Genomic DNA, 25209 nt, shown 5'->3' with positions numbered 1-25209 from the left:
AGTAAATTCCTTCTTTATCCCTGTCCCTCTAAACCTATAATTTATCCCATTCATACCATCTGGCTAACTTATTTCTCAAATATTAAACAAAATGAAAGGGCATGTCTATGCAATAATGCAAAAACAAACCCTTGCTTCAGTAATAAAAACAATTATAGGTGACTGAAGAGCTTATATGGACACTGAAAACAACTCAAAAGTGTAAGAAAACCATCTCCCCAGGAATAAGCTGAACATTTTGAAATGGACATTTATTTATTTATGTGTGTGTGTGTGTGTATGTGTGTGCGTGTGTGTGTACATGTGCCAGTCCTGTGGTTGATGAGGCCTGGTGTGGTCCCTGAGTGTAAAGGCTAGTGCTCTGCTACTTTGAGCCACAATGGCACTTCCTCTTTTATTTTTTAATACTCAATCATTCATTATTTATTTGGAATAATTGTAACAAGGTGTCTTGGTATTTTTTTCTGGAATTTTACTTCCAAATAATGAGTCAGATTAATAAAGTACTAGGGACACTATCTGCTATGCAATTCACTGGGTTCTTCAAGTCTAAGCACAACCTCTCCTAAGTTACTTTGGCTGTTCAGAAATACGAATTTCTTCTCAAATTGGTGCTTCATTTGGTTCCATTCAGCCTGAGTTGTAACAAGTTATCACTGTGGTGAGGCAGGTTCTGATCTTCCTTCTATACACTTCTCCCATGAAATTTGAGCATGGCCCACACCAAAACTCAAGTGTGAAGAAATGCCACCACTGCTTTATATTGGTGATCTCCATTTTCTGTCTCAGGCCTCCATCTGATAACAACCTTGTTACAATTCTCTCCTGGGGACACTGAGATTCTGAGACATGAAATTCCAAGCCCAAGCTTTGAGTTGAGTTGAGCCATAACTTCCATCCTGATCTACATCTTAATGACTGTGAGCAATCTCAAAACCTCCCACGTTCTTGGCTTCCTTGCCCTCTTCACCTCATTTCTTCAAAATTACTCCAGTCAAGGAATTTAAGTGATGGGTTTCTCCCTCAGGAAAGATAATCTGCAAATTTTGGCTTCTCTAACCCTTACTCAGAAATTGAAACATCCAGAAAGAAAATGAAGCACATATTTGAGATTTGGGGAGGGGAAGGGAAATAATAAAATACTGAAACAGGGATACAGGTTGGCCCATTGTAACAATGTGACGTACAAGACTCTGTTGAAAATGAACTTTACAAATTTGTGTGGTTTTTAAATTTTTTATTATGGAGGCATTTTCATACTTGAACTGTTTGGGCACCATACATGAGCCTGTGTTTTCCTAAAGAGATATTCAACAAAGGAATTATTTAAGAGATATATTTTAATTCCATGTTGTAATAGAATATGGCCTCTCAGCAAATGGAAAAAAAATCTGTGAAATGCTTGTTGTACAAATGAAGCCACTTCAGGCTTTCTCAGGATGCTCATGTCTTACAATGTATTATTTTTTATTTTTTTAAATTTTATTTTATTGCAAAGATGCTGTACATCTACGTAAGGCAATGAGTGCATTACTTGTTGATCATTATTACCCCTTCCCTTGTTTTTATCCCACTATCCCTTCCCTCCCCTACCTCCCCAACTCCTCCACTCTATCCCCTCTCCCTAGCCCTGAGTTGTAAAGTTCTTTTCCAATATACTGTTCTGTAGGTGTCATTGTTTCAATGGGTCATCCTGTGTCCTTCTTTCAGTGTTCTGTTATTCCCCTTCCCCTCCCCAGATTAGACAAATGTATATACAAGATGCAGGGTACCAAAATCAAATACAGTGACAACAGGTGATATACTATAGGAGGAATAATTATACAAAGGAAACAAAAGAAAACACATAGTACATTAAAAACAACAAAGACAAACCTCTTGTGTCCATATCTTGGGGTTCATTTCACTTAGCATAATCTTATATGGACATATGTACATAGCTTTTGAACTTTTCAGCTCATTTGATAAGATTTTCCCATATGTATACGAATTATTGCAAATAAGTGAAACCATGGGACTTAAATTTCTTTGGGAATAGCTTACTTCACTTAATATGATTTTTTCCAAGTCTTTCCATTTTCTAACAAATGGGGTGATGTCATTCTTTCTGATAGAAGCATAGAATGTAGAATATATATATATATATATATATATATATATATATATATATATATACATATATCACATTTTCTCTAATCATCTACTTAGGGGCATCTGTTGGTTCCATATCTTAGCTATGGTGAATAATGCTGCTATAAACATAGTTGTGCTGGTAGCTTTAGTATGGCCTTGTTTGTGATCATTTGGGTAAATACTTAGAAGGAGGTTGCTGGATTATAGGGGAGCTCTATGTGGAGTCTTTTGAGGAACCTCCATACTGCTTTCCAGAGTGGCCGAACAAGTTTGCAGTCCCACCAACAATGAAGTAGGATGCACTTTTGCCCACATTCTCTCCAGCATCTATTGTTATTAGATTTCTTGATTATAGCATTCTAACTGGGGTGAGGCTGAATCTCAATGTTGTTTTGATTTGCATTTCTTTTATAGACAGAGAAGTTGAGCATTTCTTCATGTTTCTATTGGCTATTCTTATTTCCTCTTCAGAGAAGTGTCTCTGTAAGTCTTTAGCCCACTTGTTGATGGGGCAGTTGTTTCTTTGAGGATTTGGAGGATTTAATTTTGTGAGTTCTGAGTATGTTAACTTCTCATATGTTTTATTGAATCAAATCCAGTTGAAAAAGTCAGACACAAGAGCAATTAAAGAACTGATTAATAACATCTGAGTATGAATTCCTGGGTTCAAAGTCCAGTTTCATGAATTATTATCTGTATGACTTCCAGATATCAATTTCCTCATCTGTAAAATGAAGACAATAGTTCTATCTACTTTATATGGTTAATATGTGTCTTAACTCACATGAGATACATATGTTATATACACATTGATTAAAATAGTATCTGGAATATAATATGCACTTAGTATATCTTGGTTTCAAAAAGGACCAATTAGCATATGAAGTCAAGATTTTAGTTTCTTTAATTATTTTATGTGATATTGAAAAGCTGTCAGTTTTCAAATAGTGCATAGCTGATCAATCAACTGTGATTACTCAATGATATAATTGAGAAAATTGAGAAAAAGCAGATATTTGAGCATTCTAAATTCAGTGAGACTCAATGTCTTGGAAAAGCCACAAGAACCCATCCTTAAGCAAAAATCTTTAAATATCTTGTTTTCATAAGTATAGAAACTCATGAGCAAATAACTATGGCTACCAGATAATGATTGACTAGTGGATGCCAAGTACTGTGCCAGGTGCTTTCCACATATTATCTGATGTAACCCTTACAAAAATCCTAAGAATAATTTCAGTGGAAGTTAATGAAATGGGCTTGTTCAATGTCCACCCATCCATCCATGACTATGGGTCATTTTGTTTAACACTGGTTACATATCTCCTACAATATAAAACTTTTAGCCTTGTAGGAACTCCTTAAATGGAAGAGAAAAAAAAGAGGATCTTGGTTTATTATAATTTTATGAAAGAAAGTAAATAAAATTGCATCCAAAGTATTTTATAGGATAAAGTGAATGGGCAAAAAGACAGGAAGATAGAGAAGTGAGACATGTAAAGTGTTTTCCTGACTGTAATAATATATAGTATATATTGTATAGTATGTATAGTAATATAATAGATAATGTATAGTAATAATTATTTTTCTATGACATTTTCTTCCAACCATGTGAGGTAGAACTAATTTTCTTTTCCTCATTATGTAGATGAGAAAACTAATGTGTGGATATTAAAATTTCCAAGATCTCATAGCTCTAGAGAAGATAGAGTTCTACCTACCACTCTTTCTATTAAAGTTGGAAAATCCCATATTCTAGTATAAGGTCCTATTAGATTCCAAATACTTAACAGAATATTAGATATTAAAGAAGAAAAGTCAGTAATATAAAAGAAGGAAAACAAAATATGAAAGATAGGATGTTCCTTGTTTGGGCTATTAAGTAGGTCACCCACTAAAAGGCTATTTTGGTATAAAGTTTTAGAGGGCATGTAGTACATATATCAACATCACTGACCTGATTCTTCACTTTCAAGATCTAAGAAAATCAGAGGAACATTTTTTTCATAGGGGGAGATCATTTGTGTAGCTCAAGAAAATGTTGGTTAAGAAATTTGATTTAGCCAGGCTAGTTCTCTAGATTTTCTGAGCTTTGATCCACTAGGGGTAATGATGATCTAAATAAGAAGGATGCTTTATATTTTTTACCATTCATACTCAGCACTTTACTCCCCTTCCATCCCTTCCCTACTCTTCTTCCCCTCACCTCTTCCTTCCCCTTTCTCTTCTTTACTGCATTTTCTTCATGTTGGGCATATATGACAAATTATTAATATTTTAATTCACTATTAAGCAGCTCTCTGAGGCAATGACTACTCCCTATAATTTTTATCTCTGAAGTTTTTCGGCCCCCAGGTTCATTGGGATCAAATTAAAAGGGAAATATTTCCTTTGCAGTTGTGTTTATGGCAGCCTAGGCACTTTATTGAGACAGTGGGAAATAAATTAGGAAAATAAATTTTCACCACATTACAATTTGACACTTTATCCTAAATGCAATGCTCTTCAGGCTTAGGGTGACACATTCCTTCTAAAATTTTTTTGTCTTAAGTCTAAATATCTAAGCTTAATAATGAATATATTTGACCTATTGAATTGTAATTTCCTCCTAATCTTGTACTTTAAAAAAACCTTTGTTTACATTTGTTGAACATTCGCCCTCCCTATCTATGTCTCCCTCCTACTTTCTCTCCTTCCCTTTCTCTTTCCCTCACTCTCTCTCCCTCTCCATCTCTTTTTCTACCTCCCTCTTTCACCAGAAGGCTAATTTCCATAAATACAGATAATTCAAACTTGATACATACTGCCCTGACAATCTTCCTACCCATACTCATCAAGAGTGGATGGTGATCTGTGGAAGGGGTTAGGAATAATGCATATTCCATCAATGAGAAACAGAGACTGTACCCTACAGTACTGCCTAATCCCTTGTATAGTCCCTGTTGGGAAGAAAGTATGGGAGAGATTACTTTGAAATAGTCAGGTATCTGTTAAACAGAGGCGTGTGTGTGGAGAGAGGGCTGTGTTTATCTGATAGGTAGCTTTAAACTGCAGACACTTTCAGATTAATTATGGTTTGCAATTTTTAGTAGATTTAGAATTTTCTTCCCCCCCCAACCCACTGGGGAGGAGAAAAAGGATTAGCAACACTATCAGAAAACTGTTGGGTACTTAATTTATTAGTGGATAGAGAAACTGCCTCAGGATGATGATTTAACATGTAGGATTGGGTGGAATAAATCTCAAATGTACCTGTTCCAAAATTGTGTTAATCCTTTCGACTTCACAGTCAATCAAGTATCGCTTTTCCTGCCTTCTGTCCATTTCTTCAATGATGCGCCTGAATTCCTGGACATCCTTTATGTTTCCCACAGACCTTGCTGTCACTTGCCAGTTGTTTTGCACTGCTGCTTCCATAATAGCTTGTAGGATGGAAAATCCTGAAGGAAGAAAAGAAAATAGCTATAATGAGTTTTTCCTTTAAAAAATTTCGGTAGGTGTTAAAAAATTCCACTGAGTTTGTATTCACAGTCTATTGGGTCTTTTGAACTTTATCCAATTGAGAGAGCAGGCTTAGTCACAAACTCAGCCTTAACCCTCCAGACAATTGACACTTCCATTTTGTTTTAAAGAAAAGAAGCTTCCACAACTTGCTGCAACCAGTTTAGATGTTTATAAAGTCTCCATCTAAGAACTTATAGCTGGGTTATGGTATGTAATTTTTTGTATTAATATGGATTATCAAATCACTGTGGAATGGGTGAAAAGAAATTCTTCCAAAGACCTATTTTCTAATTTCAGTTGAAGCTTATTTCCTTCATCTTTTACATAAGCACTCTTGGAATGAGAAATAACTTTAGTAGAGATAGCATTCATTGTAACACAACTGATCCTTATATGGATATGACTATTTAATAAGGTGATGTTTTTCAGGTAAAACAACTCTATGAAAGTCAGACAAAGATGGTCTATAACAAAGATATAGTTCTTCTCCCTTGATTATAGTAATATGAAATAGTTCATTCAAATTAAGACCACACATTTTCCCCTATTTCTCAGTTAAATTTGCCAGGAATTTCAGGTTCCTTTTTGGTTAGTTTATATCAGACAATGAAAAGTAACTATAACAATATCCTAGATCTATGTTGAATCTGAAAAAGAGGAAAGATCTGAGGTTTGAATTTCAGGTAAACTACTTGGATGTATAGCTACAGAAATTGGGAAGAAGTGTATATCAAAAGTACATGCTACAAGCACACCGTAACCATTTTCTACATATAATCCCTTAGAGTAATTGTATCTCTATTGTTATGACTATAGTCTTGCTGTTAGTATGAATCCATAAATTGAGGATAATTTCATCAAATATAGACATCATTTTATTAGGATATTGTCAAGAGCACTTTCTCTCCATAGATTTCTATAGGTTTTTTTTTTCATTTATAGTCAGGTAACAATGGAGGTACATGATAGGGATGGTTTGTGATGTTCAAATGATGCCTGGAATAACAGTTGTCCACTGGAGGAGTAGAGAATGGAAGAAGAGCCTACTGTCCTTTGAACACAATGCAGGTTCAGTTCTGTCTCAAGCTCACCCTGTCGTGTAAGCAGGCTACATTCAGGATTGGCCTCACTGTACCATAGCAAATGGTATTGACATTTGGAGAGCACGCTTCAGGGAGATGGCAGCAGTGACTCAGCCGGTCATTACGACTCCTTTGTGCACTGGATGTATGCAGGAAGAAGATCACAAATGAGACCCAAGCACTTGGTAATTTCCAAATGAGCAATTTCAGCACAGGAGCTCAAAATTACAGATCAGAGAAAATTACCATTGCTTTAAATGTTAATTCTTACTCTTTTTAAACCAACCACGCATATTTATTTCTCAGATTTACATTTTCATGGGGTTTTCGATATACTCTCAGCTTCAGTGGGAGTTGAGGGTGCATAGTGGGCCAAGGCATGGGATTAAGAAATAAACATAGGAAGAAAGAGATTAAAGCATTTGGAAATGTTTCTTAAGCAGTATACAATAAAGTGTCATTATTCTGAATCTCACTAATTAAGAATTTATGAAAATTCAGTCAGGACTGGCTTGAATTTTATTTTTGTACTATTTATTGACTGAATAATAACAGTAATGAACTTACACAGTCTTTGGTATATATAAAATAAACTTTTAAAAAGGCCCTTTAGAAATATACATGTGTTGAATGAAAATCTGAATTCTTGGAGGGGGAAAGGAGAGAGTTATGTGGGGTGCATATGATCAAAGTACATTATCTATAAATATGAAAATAATATAAAGCAACCACAGAAACTGTCAGAAAGAGGAGAGGGAGGGAGATAAGAGAATAATAAAGGCTATGAATTTGATGAAAGTGCATTATGTGTAGGTATGGAAAAATCTCAGCAAAACCTCTGTACAATTTATCCTGATAAAAATTAAAATTGAATTCTTTTAATATCTACTCACTGGTCTTGTTCTACCATTTGGGATGATAAGGATCAAGTTTAATCCTTTTTCTATGTGTCAATCCTCACAGTTTTGAAAGCATGTCTCTCCTTAGCCTGCATTTAAAATTACAGAGGTCCTAAACAGCTAATTCTTCGACATGTTGACAAGTTTCCTCACAGTTCTCTCCCTTTCCTAGGGATATTTGTCAATATTTTATTGATGCTAATAATTCAGATGTGATCTGGCCAGTAAGTATGGATGAAAATAAGATTATTGCTTGCTTTAATATAGGGTATTAAAAACTGAAAACTGCAAACATTTTTAATTAGCCAGAATATAGGCTTAGAATCAACTAACAGTATATCAGCTCTCTCCATAAACTTTTGCTGTGTACTAACTCAACATCCTATATCAAGCCTCATTCTTTACTAATTTGCTTTTTATCTCTCTTTGTTTTTACTAATACTATGGTTTGAATTCAGGGCCTGGGCAGTGTCCTTTATTAGTCTTTTCTCTCAAAGCTTGTGCTCTACAATTTGAGCCACAACATCACTTCTGAATTTTTTCTGGTTAATTGGAGAAGAGAGTCATATAAACTTTCCCACCCTGGCTGACTTCAAATGATGATACTTAGATCTCAGCCTCCTGATTAGCTAGGATTAGAGGTATAAGCTACAGGCACCCAGCTGTTACCTCTAGTATTTTTTTTAAGTCCTTCGCTCTATAGTACACTCACCACTTCTTTATTTGATGATCTTGCAAATCTGGAAAATAGTCTCATCTACTTAGTTACTATCATTGTTATTCTTCAAGGTGACTGCATAAGTATGTCCAGGTACACCCTAGTACTTGTAGACATTAATGGTTGATTCTTTCCCTTATTTTTACTGAGTTCTCATTAATTTTACCGGAGATGAATAGATTTAAATTTAAGTAAAACAATCATAAGCAATGGAGAAATTGATAGTGTACTGTAGAAATTTAGAAATGCAAAATAAGAGTTTAATACTTGTAGCCTGTAAATATAGAATGCTATGCTGCAGTAAAGGATAACCTATTGTATATATACTAATAGGGAAATATTCTCAGTCTAATATATTGTGTAATTTGTAACAAAAAAATCTGAACTGCAGAATAGCAATTTTGTGAGGAAAACTCCATGCTTATATATGTATAGAAAAAAAATCTAAAGAATTTGCTAGAAGTTATTTCAGAATTACCAAGAACGTCTTTTCTTCATGTCTTTGTATAATATTTGACTGTTTTGTAAGAAACAGGTAGTATTCTCTGTAAAAATGAAAATAATAAAGGTTTAAAAGTACAAGTCATGCTGTCCTCTCAAAACACAAGCTCCTAGAATATGCACATGACAGATGAGGACTTCTGTAGCTGCTGTCTATTCACACAAAGAGAGGTCTCTTAAAAAGCAGCGATTTTACAGAGTTTTTAAAAATAATTTTGTTATTTGAACCATAGGAACATACTAATAAAAAATTAAGTAGAAAAAGCACACTGATTTTTAATGAGTGTGTGTCTAGAGCCTCCTGGGCGAGAGCCTTGTTCTCATTTTCTAAGCAAATGAGAATTATGACTGAACACTGTAATGTCTTTTCCTATGCACTTTCTCTGTGTCTGCTTAAGCAAGTGTCTGTTGCACTCTAGAACCCTGGTGGGGAATTGTCACCTCAGTTCAGAATATGTCAGTGGGCAATCCAAAGAATGATTTTGTTTTCATACTGAACTTATTGTAGTTTGACTGTTCTATGTTGTGGCTGACCAAAGAGTAAATAAGAGCTTGAGGGAGAAAAAAAAGTTTCATTTGGAAGGCAGAGCAAAAGCACAGTCTCATGCTTGTAGGAGGTGAGGTTTGTAACAAAACCCTGCCTTTGTAAAAATAAGCCTGCTGTTTTAGCAGTTTCAGAATTGTCATCTACTCTGTGTGAGTTTTAGCAGGCCCAACTTGGCAATGTTTAAAGCTACTTTCATTTGCACAACCAATTCTCTCATCTTGATTCCAGACCACCATTACATGTCCACCTTCTTTTTTTCTTTCTCGTTGTAAGGAATGGGAGCTACAGCATAGGTAACAGAGTGAGCGCTGGATAGCCTTTCACCAAAATAAACTAAGAACATGAGAGAAGCATAGTGACAAGACAATTATGGATGAAGAACTGAGTTATGATCTAATTCCATTGCATGGTTGTTGGGCTACCCTTGGCAAACAAAGTTACAATCTTGGTAAGATGTAACATAGTAGATGCTGATATGTATACCGACCCTTCTGTAGCACCAAAGACTAATTCCTTCAGCTCCTGAGAAAATTGTTGGTAGAAAAGAGCCACTTGGCTTAAATTTATTTCCCATTCCTTGATCATCCTGCAAGATAGGAAGGCACAGTTTGTGACTCCCATTCCTCACACACAAACAACTTGCTTATCTCTAAAGGGTTATTTCTGCTTTAGAGCTCCCTGAAGGGAAGGGTGGCTTTGTGACTTTGCCAATTTTCCCAATTTTCCCTCCTCAAACTTATATCCTTCTTATGTCCTCATAAATGCTGACAATAAGTGGGCTTCCTAAAAAAAACAACAAAAAACAACCCCCCCTCAAATCCACTTGCATTGGAACAACATTTCAAAGCGTGCCCTGAAGCAAGCCAATCTGCAACCTCATACAAGAGATGGCAGCAGATATAAAAAAGCTCTCAAACTTACAGCTGTTAAAATCATTTTCCGAAAAGGAAAAGGGGCCAAGATTTTTATCAAAGTACAAATACACTGTAGAATTGCTCATGCTAAACAAATTTAGTGTTTGATCTGAAAAGAGAAGAACAATAAACAAGATATTGGCATAGGGGAGATGGTAATGAAGACATCCAAGGAAATAGAGTTGAGGATAATTTTCTTCTTTTTTCTTTATATTTTCCAGTAGGGGCTATTGGCACCTGGTGTCCCTCAGAACCCGTACCAAATCTCTCAGAGCCACACTGTGTGTATTGGTTGTATGGTTTGTAGCAGTCTCCCAAATGATGGGAGTCTCATATTGGGGAAGGGGCTTCACAGGAGTTTTAGCATTTATACCAGTTTGTGCTTGGTATGGATTGTCAGTGCCACAAAGCTCCCACAGGGTTTGCTGACATTCTGGAAATATTGTAGAATGGCAAGTTGATCTTTCCAAGAGAATAATTCACTTCCATTTCCTATGTTAGCCTTTCAATATTTGCACTTTGAAAAAGAGATTTGGTATTAGGGTTTTGATGTGCAATCTTTTTCCCACCACCTGCCAAGGCTCTTGTATTAAAGGTTTGGTTCCTAGATGACTGGGCTCTGGGGAGGTGATTGGATCATGAAGTCTCTGACCAAATCAGTGGATTAATGTACTGATAGTCTCATAATTTGGTGGCATTCTTGGAAGGTGACAGAAAATAGGAGGCAGGCCTAGTTGGAGGGAGTAGGTCACCTCCTTTGTCTCTGGTCTGTCTCTCTTTTCTGTTTCTGGCTTCCATGAGGTGAGCAACATTGCTCCACAATGCTTCTTCCACATGGTGTTCTTCTCCAACACAAGCCAGCAGTGTTGGGGCCATGCATCCATGGACTAAAAGCTCTGAGACTGAGTAAAAAATAAATTCTCCCTTAGTTTGTTTATATTGGGCATTTGGTCACAGCAATGGAAAGGCTGAATACTATACTGACACTGGCCCAGGAACACTCTTGTGGCCTGCAATTGTCATAGGACCAAAGTGTTATAGGTTACAAGGGGCACTTATAGATGACTCAGAAAAGTGGGATGCAATTTCTTAAGCTGTGTAATTCTTTTTGCAAATGACAGTTTATGAAAACCCAACATCTGAATCAGACAAAAGTAGAACTGCTATTGTTTGGAGGGTGGTGGTTAGTGAGAGTAAGGTACTAGTTCCAAATCATAGTTTAGAGTTACAAACTGGAGTAGAATCTAAGCAAGGCTAGGGATAGACCTGTAAGCAAATTTCCTAATTTCTATTGTAGTGCTGTTTCAACTATGTTGTGTTCTCCAACCTACTTTAGATTCTTATTTCAGGATGATGATTGACAACTTTGTGAAGTGGATTCACAGTATGTCTTTGCATCCATTCTCTCTTCTCCTCTCCTCCTCTCCCCCACCTTTCCCCTCAAACCAGATCTTGCTATGTATAGTCCAGGAGAGCTTACAACTCACTATGTAGCCCAAGCTGGCCTTGAATTCTCAATGCACCTACCTCAGTATCTCAGTGCAGGGATTATAGAGTTCTACCACCATTCGAGGCCTTTTTATCCTTTTTTTAAAAAAACTTACATTCCTCTGTCTCCCAAGGGCCATTACTGCCATTTCCTTTTTCTTTTTCCACACATCAGAATTTTCCTGTTTTGTGCTCAGAGAATAACAAATGCCTTAATGTGTTTCCCTCAAAGCTAGCATTTTAGCAGTGACCCTGGCCTAAGTGAACTTACAAGGAAAGGAAAGGAGGATATTTACCAATTTTTTTCTTTTTATCTTATGGCATCATTCAGATGAGGAATATGAAATTGGTGATGTGTTTTGTAATCTCATGGCATTTGACAAATGAAGAGCTAATACCTTGTGGGGAGCTCAGAAGCCAGTAAAACAGAAGTCCAATGCTGGGTCAGACCCCCAGGAGTCAGTGTACATCTTGGATCTGTTTCCCAACTAAATGCAGCTGAAGGAAGTATTGATCTCTTTTTAATTTCACTTTTTGTCAAAGTTTATGCCTTTTTTGAATATTGCCTAGTTATTTCATTTGTCCACATTTGTAGTTATGTTAATGTCTTGGTTACTGATTTATAAGAGCCATCATATATTGATATCATGTCTGTAGTATGTTATATATTTTAATCAAAGATATTGGACTTTGGTGTTGCTTATAATTTGATGAATATGTTTATGATGTTATGAAATTAATAGTTGATTAAACAATATGTAAGACTAAAGAGGAAATGAAAATTGCTTTTAAATTTTTATTCGTGTATTCGTCTAGACTTAAAAAACCCAAAGTTTATTCAAACCAGTCTCTATTTCTTGCAACCTGTTTGGTCTCTATAGCTCTTATCTGAATATTATGACAGAATAGAGGCATGAGAAATGGAGATTGTAGTGTGAAGGCAGTTTCTGAGACAGAAGGGAAGACTACAAAAACAGAAGCAGAAGAGAGAATGAGCTCGTTAGTTATTTTGAGTTATTTTCCATCATCGATTCAAATTATGCATAGATTTGGTCTTCTGCACAAATTCACTAGTTTTTTTTTTTCAGTTGTGGTGCTTGAACTCAGGGCTTGGACACTGTCCCTGAGCCTCTTTATGCTCAAGACTACCACTTGAGCCATAGTGATACTTCCAGTTTTGGGGTGGTTAATTGGAGATGAGTCTCATGAGAACTCTTCATCCCTGGCTGGCTTCGAACTGCGATTCTCAGATCTCAGCCTCCTGAGTAGCTAGGATTACAGGCATGAACAACTAGCTCTTGGCTTTATTAGATCCCTTTGATATGTTCTGAGTGTTTTTGCCATGCCTTGTTGTTTGTTTGAATTTTTTTGTTTTATCTTGAACTGCTGGTACCCTGTTTTCAACTACTTTTCTATTGCCTACGCTTTCAACTGTGCTTTGTAATAGGGAGCTAGAGCTCTTCGTGCTTCTGAGCTCTTTGTTGATGTCATTTCTCGTGTCCTTTATTGAAGTTTTATGGTGTCTATATCCCTATTAATAATGTTTTTAATTTTCTTTATTGAAGTCTTCTTGTTGATATTGTCTTGGGTGTCCTTGATTTTTTTCATGCCATTTTGCCTTTTGTCTGTTTTCACTTTGTATTCTTCTAGTTGTGGATTTCTCCTTTGGTTTCATTGGCCAATTCTTTCATCATTGCTTTAATGATTCTTTTGTATTTCCTCTCTTCTTCACTATAACTAACATCCTCTTTTGAGTTGTTAGTTTTGGAGAGTGGCATGTTTTCTTGATTTTTCATGAATTTTGTGATCTGTAGCTGTAACTTACACATCTGGGTTCAGGGTTTGTAAGGTTATTTAGATATTAATTTCCAAAAGTTGGAAAGTGTAGGGTCTAGGGCAAGGGAAATATGGATAGGGAAGAATTTGTGAGAGATCAGTGGAGACAGAAAATACTAGATTATAGTGGAAAGACAAAGAGAAAGGAAAATAATAGGACAAGTAGGGCAAGCATGTCTAGAATAATAGAAAGAGAAACCATGTGATCTACTCCAGTGAAGTAAGAGAGCATTTGAGAAGCATTGAGCCTCAATTCTAACCAACTTAAGCTGGGTTCTGATATTCACACTTATGTACCCCTACACTTTTAAAGATGGAGAGGTAATAGAAAAGGAAAAAAGAAGGTAATACAAACAGCCAAACAAAACTACAACCAAAATCCTTAATAAATGCATAAACAAAAAACAAAAATGAGAAAAAGAATGTTCTCTTTTCAATGTGTTCAGGACTTGCTATCTAGAGAGCTGTTCTGTGGACAAGTTTAGGGGAGTTGGGGTCTTTCTATCCTCCGTATTCTGTCCTCTGTATTCTGAAGCCTTCTCCTGGTAGTTTAGGGCTGGAGGGGAGGGTTGGCAGTCATAGAGAGTGGTGCAGAATTTCTCAGCCCTTGTGCTTGTTTGAGGGCTGCATGCAGGTTGGTCCATGGCAGGATGCAATAAATCAGTTATTTTGTTTTAAATTTTGCCATGTCTAAGAAACTTAAAACATAAAATTGTGAACTTAAAGCCAGCACTTTAGAGAATGAATGATTCATATTACAAAATGTAGTTTTCCTTAAAAAATAACTTATGGAAAGTTTCCCATAGCAGTTTGAATCCGCATTTTATTGTTTTGTGGTTTCTTGTTTTTGTTTTGACTTGTTTTAGTACTTTTGGTTTCTATCAAAATCAATATAGTGATTGCCTAAATTTGAGATGTGAATGCAGAAACTGTACTGTATGTGAGGAGTTCCAGATGGGAAGATCAAAAACCCCTGTGTTTGCATATGGATGTCAATCTGTGAATTTTATGGAACAAGATAAAAACAAATATTCACACACACACAACCCAATTTACCCTCCACACGTTAAGATTTCCCTGTGGCCTTCGTTCTTCGTAATTGTGTTTGTTTAAGTTTTTCTTTAATTAGGAAGTGGCCCTCTGAAAATCTCTCCCTTGAAGATGCATTATTAGAATGAGTCTTTCAAACTAATTTGTGGAATCAGTGAAAAAGTACTCTCAGTTTCCTAACTCTGTGTCTTTTTTTCCTATTTTCTGAGGCAGATAATCCTTCAACCCAAATCAAACTTGTCCTAGACATGATTTGATAGAAGCATTGATTATGACCTCTTCCATGGAGGATTTGTTAACAATTACAAAAACTTAGTAAAGCACCAAAATTTGAAGGAAAAATTGTATGCAACAGTAAGTGATAAGTTGTTGTTTGGACTCTGGAGGTATTTCTAGTACCCTGATAGCCTTTTCAAATCTGCAATTAGTACTTATCAAGTATAAGGTTGTTGGTGACACTGGCAGTGCATGTAACCCTGCCTTTTCCAATTTTCTCTTTTATCCTTATGATCTTTGGTTTCCTGATGGTGAATTATGAAGTTCTATTCCCTTCACTATAAGCTGAGGAAATATACCCAAAGAGACATGTTGGCACACTTGCTTTGTATTGTCAACAGAATAAAAATTTATAAGTCTATCTGTACAATATATGCTTAAATGTGGGGGAGAAGCAGAATAAACAAGCCTCTGATTCACAACCAAGGTCTGATATTAAAAACAGAAACAACTGAGAGTATTGGGGATTGAGTAAAGGAATTACTGCAATGGTTGTGTGTTAGTGTCCTGTGTTTCTGTTAGGTACATATGAAATTGTCCTGGGATATGGTGCCTACAACACAAACTTATAGGGCAAGATTTCTCAGAGTTGCTCTGTGGTCTTGATCATTTAACACAGCAATGCATGATCCTATTCACTAATATTTCTTCTCTTGGTTTCTTAATCCCATTTAAACAAACATTAATCACACGTCTAGTCTCCTAACTAAGAAAGTGGTGAGTGGCCTGGATCATAGAAAGAGTTTTATAGGTACCGGGGGTAGAAAGCTAATGCAGATCTCAATTAAACATTATGTTAATTGTTTTTTAAAGTACAGAAATAGTAGAAAAATATTTACTTCTGAATTTCCCACATCACATTTAGGATATTTCCCAAGCAGGTTTTAAGATCGCAATATTGAGTAAAAGAAAAATTTTTTTGACTTAAGGGAAAATTTTGTTCCATCTTGTCTTCAGGACCTTTGACCCTTTCCTATCCTCTAGGCAAGTCTTCACCCTTAACATTATTTTTAGCAGTCCTTCACTACTGTCAGGAGCAAGAGATGTAGCAGATACAGCAAGTACAGTAAAGTATAGATATCTGCATTCAGATCCAAAGTTTTTTCTACTTTGGCATATATAACATCTATTTGTTATCCATTTCCGCCTCATTCTAGCCATCATTCCATCTCTTGACACCAAAGCTCAGAAATGCTAAGAATTTTGTCTAGGCAGTGCTTTCTAAAAATGGAGAATGCTGAAGAATATTCTAGATAAGTCATTTTTTCCTTATGGGAAACATTTTATTTTGTGTAACTCAAGCATATATTTTCTGAGCTCAATTCTAGTGGGTTTCACCGCTGAATTGGTTTACCATTTGTCCCACTGTTTCTGTGCTTCCCCAAATCAGATAAATTTATATACAAGACAAAGGGTACAGAAATCATAACTGTGACAGAAGGGAATAAACAAAATAGAAGGGAAAGAGAAAAGAAAAAAAGAACTGCAAATAGTAAAACAATAAAAAAAAAACCTCTTGCTTCCACTTCTTGGAGTTCATTTTGATAATCATCATTTTATGTAATCATGCACATAGTTACTGAAACCTTGGGATCCTCTCCTAAGAATATTCTCCTTTGTACTTATTGTGTGAATGTTTAGAGTGTTGTTTAATTAATCATGTCCAGGTGTATTTGTCTTTTACTGTCCATTGGGTTTACTTGTAGATTTATAGGCATAATCTAATGATTACAAATGAGGAAACTGTGCAGCCTATATTTCTTTGGATGTGGCTTATTTTGCTTAATATAATTTTTATTCCCAAGTCTTTCCATTTCCTTAAGAATGGGGCGATGTCATTCTTTCTGATGGAAACATAGAATTCCATTATGTATATATACCACATTTCTTGATCTATTTGACCATTGAGGGGAATCTGGGGGTGATTCCATATCTTGACTATAGTAAATGATTCTGCAATAAACATGGTTGTGCTTGTGGCTTTAGTGTGGTCTGATTTGTGGTCAATTGCATAGATGCCCAGAAATGGGATTGCTGGATCTATTTTTAGTCTTTTTGAGGAACTCCATACTGCTTTCCAGAGTGGTTGACCAAGTTTACATTCCCACCAACAGTGGGCCACATCTCTGCCAGCATCTGTCATTGTTAGTTTTCTTGATAATTGTTATTGTGACTGGGGTGAGGTAAAATCTCAATGTTGTTTTGATTTGCATTTCTTTTATGTCTGGAGATGTTGAACATTTCTTCATATGTCTATTGGCCATTCTTATTTCTTCTTTGGAGAAGTCTTTCTTTAAGTGTCTAGCCCATTTATTAGTGGGGTTGTTTTTTAGGATTTATTTTTGGGAGGTTTAATCAGAGGTCTTTTTACTTATCTTGCTAGCTATGTCCTTTGCCATGCAGAGACTTGAGTTTGATGCAATCCTATTTATCCAGTCTTTCTTTTTTTGGTGATTCTGTAACTTTACCTAGGAAGTTTCAAACTGTAACAAGGAGTCCTAGTGTTTCCCCTATCCCTGTAGTATTTTCAGGGTATCTGGTTTTACGTTAAGGTCTTTGATTCTTTTGGAATTATTTCTGATGCAGGTTGATATATCAGGACCTAGCTTCAGTTTTCTGCATGTGTGTAGCCAATTTTGCCAGCACCATTTGTTGAAGAAGCTGTCTTTCTTCCATCCTGTGTTTTTAGCTCCCTCATCAAATATTGGGCAGCTGTAGGTGTGTGGGATCATTTCTGGGTCTTCTATTCAAGTCCATTGGTCCTCATGCCTATTCTTTTGCCAGTACCATGCTGTTTTTTTTTTTTTAATTACTATAGCTTTGTAATAGAGTTTGAAGTTTGGTATTGATATGCCTCTAGCATCGTTCTTCCTGCTTAGAATTGTTTTTGCATTTTGGGGTTTTCTATTATTCTATGTGAATTTTTGGATTGCTTCTTCTATACCATTGAAGAATTTTGTTGGGATTTCGATGGGTATGTCACTGAATCTGTAGATAGGTTTGGTCAGTATTGCCATTTTCACATTGTTAATCATTCCAATCCAGGGGTATAGGAAGTTTTAACATTTCCTTAGATCTGCTTTAATTTCCTATTTCAGATTTCTAAAGTTTTCATCATAGAGGTCCTTCTCATCTTTGTTTTAGTTAATTCCTAAGGTGTTTTTTCTTTGAGGCTATTGTGAAAGGAATTGCTTTCCTGATTTCAGTCTTCTCATTGTTGGCATATAGAAAATCTGCTAATTTTTGTAGGTTAATCTTATACCCTGCAATTTTGCCAAAGTTTCAAATCAGCTCAAGTAACTTAGGAGAGGAATCTATGGGATTCTTTAAATATAGGACCAATCATGTGCAAGGAGGGAGAGATTTATTTCTTTCCCCATTTGGATCACCTTTATGTTTGTCTCTTGCCTTATTGCTCTAGCTAGGAATTCTAGTACTATATTGAAGAAGAGTGGAGAGAGCAGACATCCTTGCCTTGTTCTTGATTTTAAAGGCAATGCTTTAACTTTTCATCATTAAGTATAATGTTGGTTATAGGTTTTCATATACAGCTTTTATTATATTGAGAAATGTTCCATGGATTCTTAGTTTCTTGTATATATAGGAAAAGTTTAAATTAACAGTAGTGTTATGACACGTGTATGCCTTACAGCATGCCTATAAGCCTTTTATGACTTCTTTAAGGGCCTCATCCTTTACTTTGATCCCTCTACATTTAAAAATTAGAAAGCACATTAGTAAGTTTGTGCATTAAAGCACATCTTTATTTTCAAATCATACTGAGCCTCCCATTTGATATTGAGGCCCATTGTTACCTTCACATACATTTGAGTTGATGATTTGGTGACTCCTGCTTAATCACACAAATTGTTTTGTAGGATATAGCCTGTTCCAGCATCTACAATCGCCAGTGATTTCCTCTAGCTGGCTCCTATACCTAGAAAATCCTCACTTCTATCCTTCCCATTCATTAACACTCTGTTCAAAGAACTTATCAATGAACAGTTCACCTTGCGATAGTTGGAAATGAACGTTCTGAGCTTTCAAATCTATTTAAGATAGTAGCACTTAGAATTTTATGCTTTAGAAGGTGGTCACTATCTCTAAATAATTATGGATGAGGGTTTTGCTTTTTGTATATTTATATGTAAATTTTTCAGAGTTATCCCTTAGATTTCCTTTTTCTTTTTGGCGGTTGTGGGGCTTGAACTTAGGACCTGGGCACTGTTCTTGAGCTCTCTATTTTTTATTGTCAAGAGGATGTACTAAGGGGCTACAGTTATATAAGTAAGGTAGTAAGTACATTTCTTGTCAGACTTGTTACCCCTTCCCTCATTTTTCTCCTACTTTTCCTCCCTCCCACCCCCCTGCAAGTTATATAAATCATTTCCAATATATCGTCTTGTATATGTCGCTGTTGCATTGGTTCTCCCCTTGTCCTTTGTCTCACCATTCTGTTGTTCCCCTTCTCTTCCCTAATTCAAACATATGTATATAAAATACCAGGGTACCAAACTCAAATCCAGTGACAACGAGGGATATACCATAAGGGAAAGAGCATACAAAAGAAACAAAAAAATCACACAGTACATTAAAAAAAAAAGTCACATAGTACATTAAAAACTGGATCTGTCTTATTAGTTTGTATTTTGTCAGTCATGGGGCTTGAACTCAGGGTCACTGTTCCTGAGCTCTTTTGCTCAAGGCTAGTGCTCTACCACAGCTACAGTTGTGGTTAATTGGAGATAAGAGTTTCACAGGGACTTTTCTGCCTGGACTAGCTTCAAACTGCAATCCGCAGATCTCAGCCCTCTGAGTTCTAAGATTATAGGTATAAACCACCGGTGCCTAGCTGTCCCTTAGATTTACAGTTCAAATGCTTTTGCTTTCATTGTCAAAGTTGGGGCAAGGTAAAACACTAACATTTACTGAGTGTCTGTGTTATGCTAGATACTGGGTCAACCATTTACATGTATCATCACATTTCTGTGTGTGTGTGTGTGTGTGTGTGTGTGTGTGTGTATGTGTGAGTAGTGGGGCCTATGTACTGTACCTTGTCTTTTTTTTTTGCCCAGGAGTGGCAATCTGTGACCAACAGTTTCACTTCTGGGGTTTTTTGGGAGTTAATTATATAAGAGTCTCACAGACATTTTTGCTTGGGCTGGTGTTGAAATGGGTTCCTCAGACCTCAGCCTCCTGAGTAGCTAGGATTACAAATGTGAGCCACTGGCACCAAGCCGCATTATCACATTTAATACTGCTACCAACACTAAATAGTAGTGGTTGCTTAAACAAGACACAGTCAGGGTTCTCTGCATAGTAACATCTCTCTTATCAGCGCATTACCACCTTTAAGCAAACTGCATGGGGTTTTTATCATTCCTGATTTATTTCTCACACTGTCTCAGATGTCCTTTTCTTCCAAAGCAGTTACTTCTAACTTTCCTACTTCTGTCAATTTCTATTTATAAAACCTGAACATTGGCTTGGGCTCTATCATTACCTCAAACATATGTGAAGTAAATTGAATTTGTCTTTCATATGTGTATTATTTCTTCATTTTCCAAGTAATGCTAGTTATTTTGAAGCTGTTACTGATATATGCTTGTGTTATTTCAATGGTCTTTCCCATTCTGCCATAACTATTCATTAAGACAAATTTTAACTTTGTCACTCAATTGATTATATTATAGCATATTCCATTCTCAGAAAAGTTCAACTTTTTATTTTCTTGTAGGATGAAATTCAGAGCAGGTATTATAAATATTACCTTCTAACCAAGGGAACATAATAGAGGCATAGAAATAAACCTGAAGACCTAAAGCCATCTAATATTTGATAAGGGAACTAAAAACATAGGCTGGAAGACATCCTTTTCAACAAATTGTGGTGGGAAAGCTGGATATCCGCATGCTGAAAACTGAAACTGAATTCCTATCTACCACCTTGTACCAGCATCAATTCAAAGTGGTCAAATATAAGACCTGTAACCATGAAGCTGTTACAGGAAGCAGCAGGACTCACAGGCACAGGTAGGAAGTTTCTCAGTAAAGATCCAGTAACAGATCAAAGAAAGACCTGATAAATGGGATTGCATCAAAATAAAAAGTTTCTGCACAACAAAGGACATTACCAATAAGCTTACGACAGCTTACATTATGGGAGAAGATATTTGTTAGCTACACATTACACAAGGGCCTGATATCCAGAATATACAGAGAGCTTAAAAAAATTAAATGCTCAAAAACCCAACAAACCAGTTAGCAAATGGACTAATGAACTAAAGAATAAAGCAAATGTTCATTGCAGCAGTATTCACCACAGCTAAAATATGGAATTAACCCAGATGCCCCTCAGTGGATGAATGGACCAAGAAAATTTGGTATAGATACACAATAGAATTTTACTCATCCGTTAGAAAGAATGATATTGTACCATCTGTAAAGAAAGACTTGAAAAAATTTATAAATTATATAAGTGAAGTAAGTCAAGCCACAGAGACAAACACTGCATATTTACTTCATATGTGGAAGCTAGATTTAAAGTATAAACCTATATGTAAACACATTGGATGGTATGCAAGTTTACACAAATAAATTAATTGAAATATAGTGGATTCAAGGCAGAAGTCAAGTAGTGCAATGCCTTAGAAAGGCAAAGTTAAAGATCAACAAAATTATTACCAAGAAACAGATATTTGAAAGGGGGTGGAGCAAAGGGGAGAGGGTTAGATGGATGAAGAGGAAAAGGTAGGGAAAAATGCAGTCAAGAATTCAATGTAGATATTAAAAAAGTAAGAAATGTAAGGAAATGGGTGGGTAGGGGAGGCATACAGTGATAATGTTGAAAGAGTGGCATTGATAAAAATGCATTGTATTCATAAACTGCTGTTAAATGGCTCTCCCTTTGTACAACTATGTAAAGGTAATAAAACACAAAAAATAAAGGCTATATCTATAAAAACAAGATTTACCTTCTAATCTTGAGGGAAGGGGCTCATTAATCTGAATGAGCTGTGGTTGTTCCTTTCTCATTTTGGAGCTCAGTTTCTTCTTATGTAAAATGCTATTCTATTTCTAGGGCTCCCTCTAGGATTATATAAATAGAATTTTCAGAGTAGATCAAGAAAATTTAATTTTGATAAGGCACAAATGGAGGATGCAATTTAGGTGAAAAGAGAGGAATAGCTGGAAGAGAGCAGATAAAATACCTTTTGCAATCATTCTGTTAATCATTCCAAGTTGACAAAATTTGATACTTTGAGTAGAGTGTATAAAGTGATTAGAATTAAACAAAGCCAACCTACATTTTGGCAGGCCATAATGGAGTAAAACCCATAAATAACATTGAAGCTAACTGGGCCTAGCAGCCATCAAAACCATGGCCTTGGCTTCATTTGGTTGGAGTATCTACCTAGCTGGGATAACTATTTGTGAAGGATAAGCTTTGATAAGTAATGGCTTTGAATGCAAAAGAGTGCTTCAGCAATCTAGGATCTAAGGGATTCACACAGGGCATGCCCTGAGTGACTTAGAATTAATATGTAAACTATCGTTATGAATTGCAGGAAAACTGTCCTGAGTAGGAATTCATGTGAATAAAATGAATCATGTATCTAGCCATCACATTGCAAAGTACAGTGACAGAACTTAACAAAATGGCTGAATTCTTCTTATCTGGAAATTTTTTTGTCACTGACTAGTGTTCTTAGTCTTACATATAACTTTGTGTAGATGAAAGTATAAAGCTGTTTAGGAAACTTAAGTAATCAAGTTAGGAGGGCAGAGAGAGCATACAAGGGGGGCAATAGTTAATGATGAATATTTCTTTAGCTTAGAGACTCGACCAGAACCAGAAATGGGCCTATTCAGCAGAAATTTGTTTCCACACAAACAACGGTAAGAATAGGTGTGGGACAATATTCTGTATCTTCAAATTGGCCTACTTTAAAAGCTGTCTTAAACTTGCCAGTGTGTTTAGAAACATTGTCTGACAACTCCCTTAGGCCATAAAACATGTTTATGTTTTGAGTTGAAACTGAAGAAAAATCATAATACTCTGGAATCTTCTTATGGGACTCTTCCAATGTGTACTGTTTTGCTCTTAAGTATCAGTGCAAGAAAGCGTCCTGTTATTCAAAACATGGATAAGTCTGGAGGACATATTCATTAGTGAAATAAGCCAGGTACAAAAAGACAAATATTACGATCTCATTCATATATGGATCTAAAAACGTTGTGGTCATAAAAGTAGATAGTTTGGTGGTGACAAAGGCTGAGTAGATGAGGGGAGGAGATGATGGCGTCATACTGGTCATAGTCTACATAGTTATACTTAGGTAGGAAGAATATATTTAAGCAAAGTGACTATAGATAATGGTGATTCATTTTATTCCTTAAAAATAGTGTGTGGCTAGGTACTCTCAGTGGCTTACATCTGTATCCTAGCTATTCAAAAAGCTGAGATCTGAGGATCATGGTTTGCAGGCAAGAAAGCCCATCAGACTCTCACCTCTTTTTAACCTCCAAAGAAAAGCCAGAAATGGAGCTGTGGCTCAAGTGGATGAGTGCTATCTTTGAGCAAAATAGCCCAGTGACAGTGCCCAGGCCCTGTGTTCAAGCTCCAGGACTGGCACGCATGCACACACACACACACACACACACACACACACACACACACACACACACACACAGAGTGTATATTCATTGTTTACCCCACAAAAATGATAATTAAAGGAGGTAATGCATTTATTATTTAGTAAACTTTAACTGTTGCACAGTGTATATGTGCTTCAAAACATCTTGTAGTATAATTTAAAAGTATATTATGCTGTCATTAAAAAATAAATGAAAATTTAAGCAAGGCTTGGTGCCACATGCCATGTGTAAACTCAGCTATTTGAGAGGAAGGGTAGAAGAATTGTGATCTGAGGCCAATCGAGGCAAAATGGTAAGACCCTATCTGAAAAACAAAAGCAAGAGAACTGGGGGCATCAGAAACACAACAAATCAAAGAAAGCTTGGACAAATGGGATTGCATGAAATTGCAGAGCTTCTTCATGGCAAAGGACATAGCTAGCAAGATCAATAGAAAGCTCACGGATTGGGAGAAGATCTTCACTAGCCATACAACAGACAAGAGTCGCATATCTAAAATATACCAGGAACTCAAAAAATTAAATCCCCCAACAACAAATCCTCAAAGAAACAACTGCCCAATAAATAAGTGGGCTAAAGACATAGAGAAACTTCTCTGAAGAGGAAAGAAAGATGGCCAACAGATACATGAAGAAATGCTCAACCTCCCTAGCCATAAAAGAAATGCAAATCCAAACAACATTGAGATATCACCTCACCCCAGTTAGAATGGCTATAATCAAGAACTCTAATAACAACAGATGCTGGAGGGGATGTGGACAGAAGGGAACCTTACTGCATTGTTGGTGAGAGTGTAAACTTGTTCACCCACTTTGGAAAGCATTATGGAGGTTCCTCAAAAGACTCCACATAGAACTCCCCTATGACCCAGCAATCCCACTTTTGGGCATTTACCCAAATGATCACAAACAAGATGAACTTTACAACTTTACAAGTTTGGTGCGGCGGGGGGGGGGGGGGGGGGGGGACGGGGGGGGGCGCAGGGATGGGAAGGGATGGTAAGGGGAAACAAAGAGGAGGCAAAAATGCTTGATAAGAAATGTACTCATTTCCTTGCCCATGTAATTGTAGCCCCTCTGTACAGTATTTTCACAATAAAAAAATAGAACTGGGGGCAAATCTTAAGTGATTGAGTGTTTAGCCAAGTTTATGAATAAGCTATGTTAAATCACAAGTACTCCCTGAAAATAAAAATGACTCAGTTTTGTTTTGCCATATATTCACAGATGCAATCAAGTATTTCAATATTGATTATTCTCTAAATGCTGTTTTCTTCCCCCTTCTAATCGCTTCAAATAGTCACACACTTGCAAATGTGTGTGTGTGTGTGTGTGTGTGTGTGTGTGTGTGTGTATGTCTTTGTCCCTCTGAACCTGGCTTACAAGACTTGACATGATGATCTCAGTATCATTCATTTTCCTACACATGACATAATTTAACTCTTTATGGCAGAATAAGACTCCATCATGTATATACATTTGCTTTATCCATTAATTGGCTAATTGGTATCTAGGCGGATTATACAAAGCTCAGCTGTTGTGAATAGTGCTGTAATAAACATGGATGTGCAATTACCTCCATCATATCCTGACTTACATTCGTTT

General features: G+C 36.3%; 1 protein-coding gene across 1 annotated transcript in view; it reads right to left on the bottom strand.

Moving 5' to 3' along the window:
• Positions 1-25209, bottom strand: part of Gria3 (glutamate ionotropic receptor AMPA type subunit 3) — a 261812-nt gene that overhangs the window by 137562 nt on the left and 99041 nt on the right. The window contains exon 3 of the mRNA XM_042682411.1: positions 5386-5573. Within this exon, the coding sequence (XP_042538345.1) occupies positions 5386-5573 (188 nt within the window). The remainder of the gene's footprint in view (positions 1-5385; positions 5574-25209) is intronic.

Source organism: Dipodomys spectabilis, unplaced genomic scaffold (genome assembly GCF_019054845.1).
Source record: "Dipodomys spectabilis isolate Male_0828 unplaced genomic scaffold, ASM1905484v1 ptg000071l, whole genome shotgun sequence".
Lineage (NCBI taxonomy): Eukaryota > Metazoa > Chordata > Mammalia > Rodentia > Heteromyidae > Dipodomys > Dipodomys spectabilis.
This window is presented reverse-complemented; position numbering and strand designations above follow the sequence as displayed.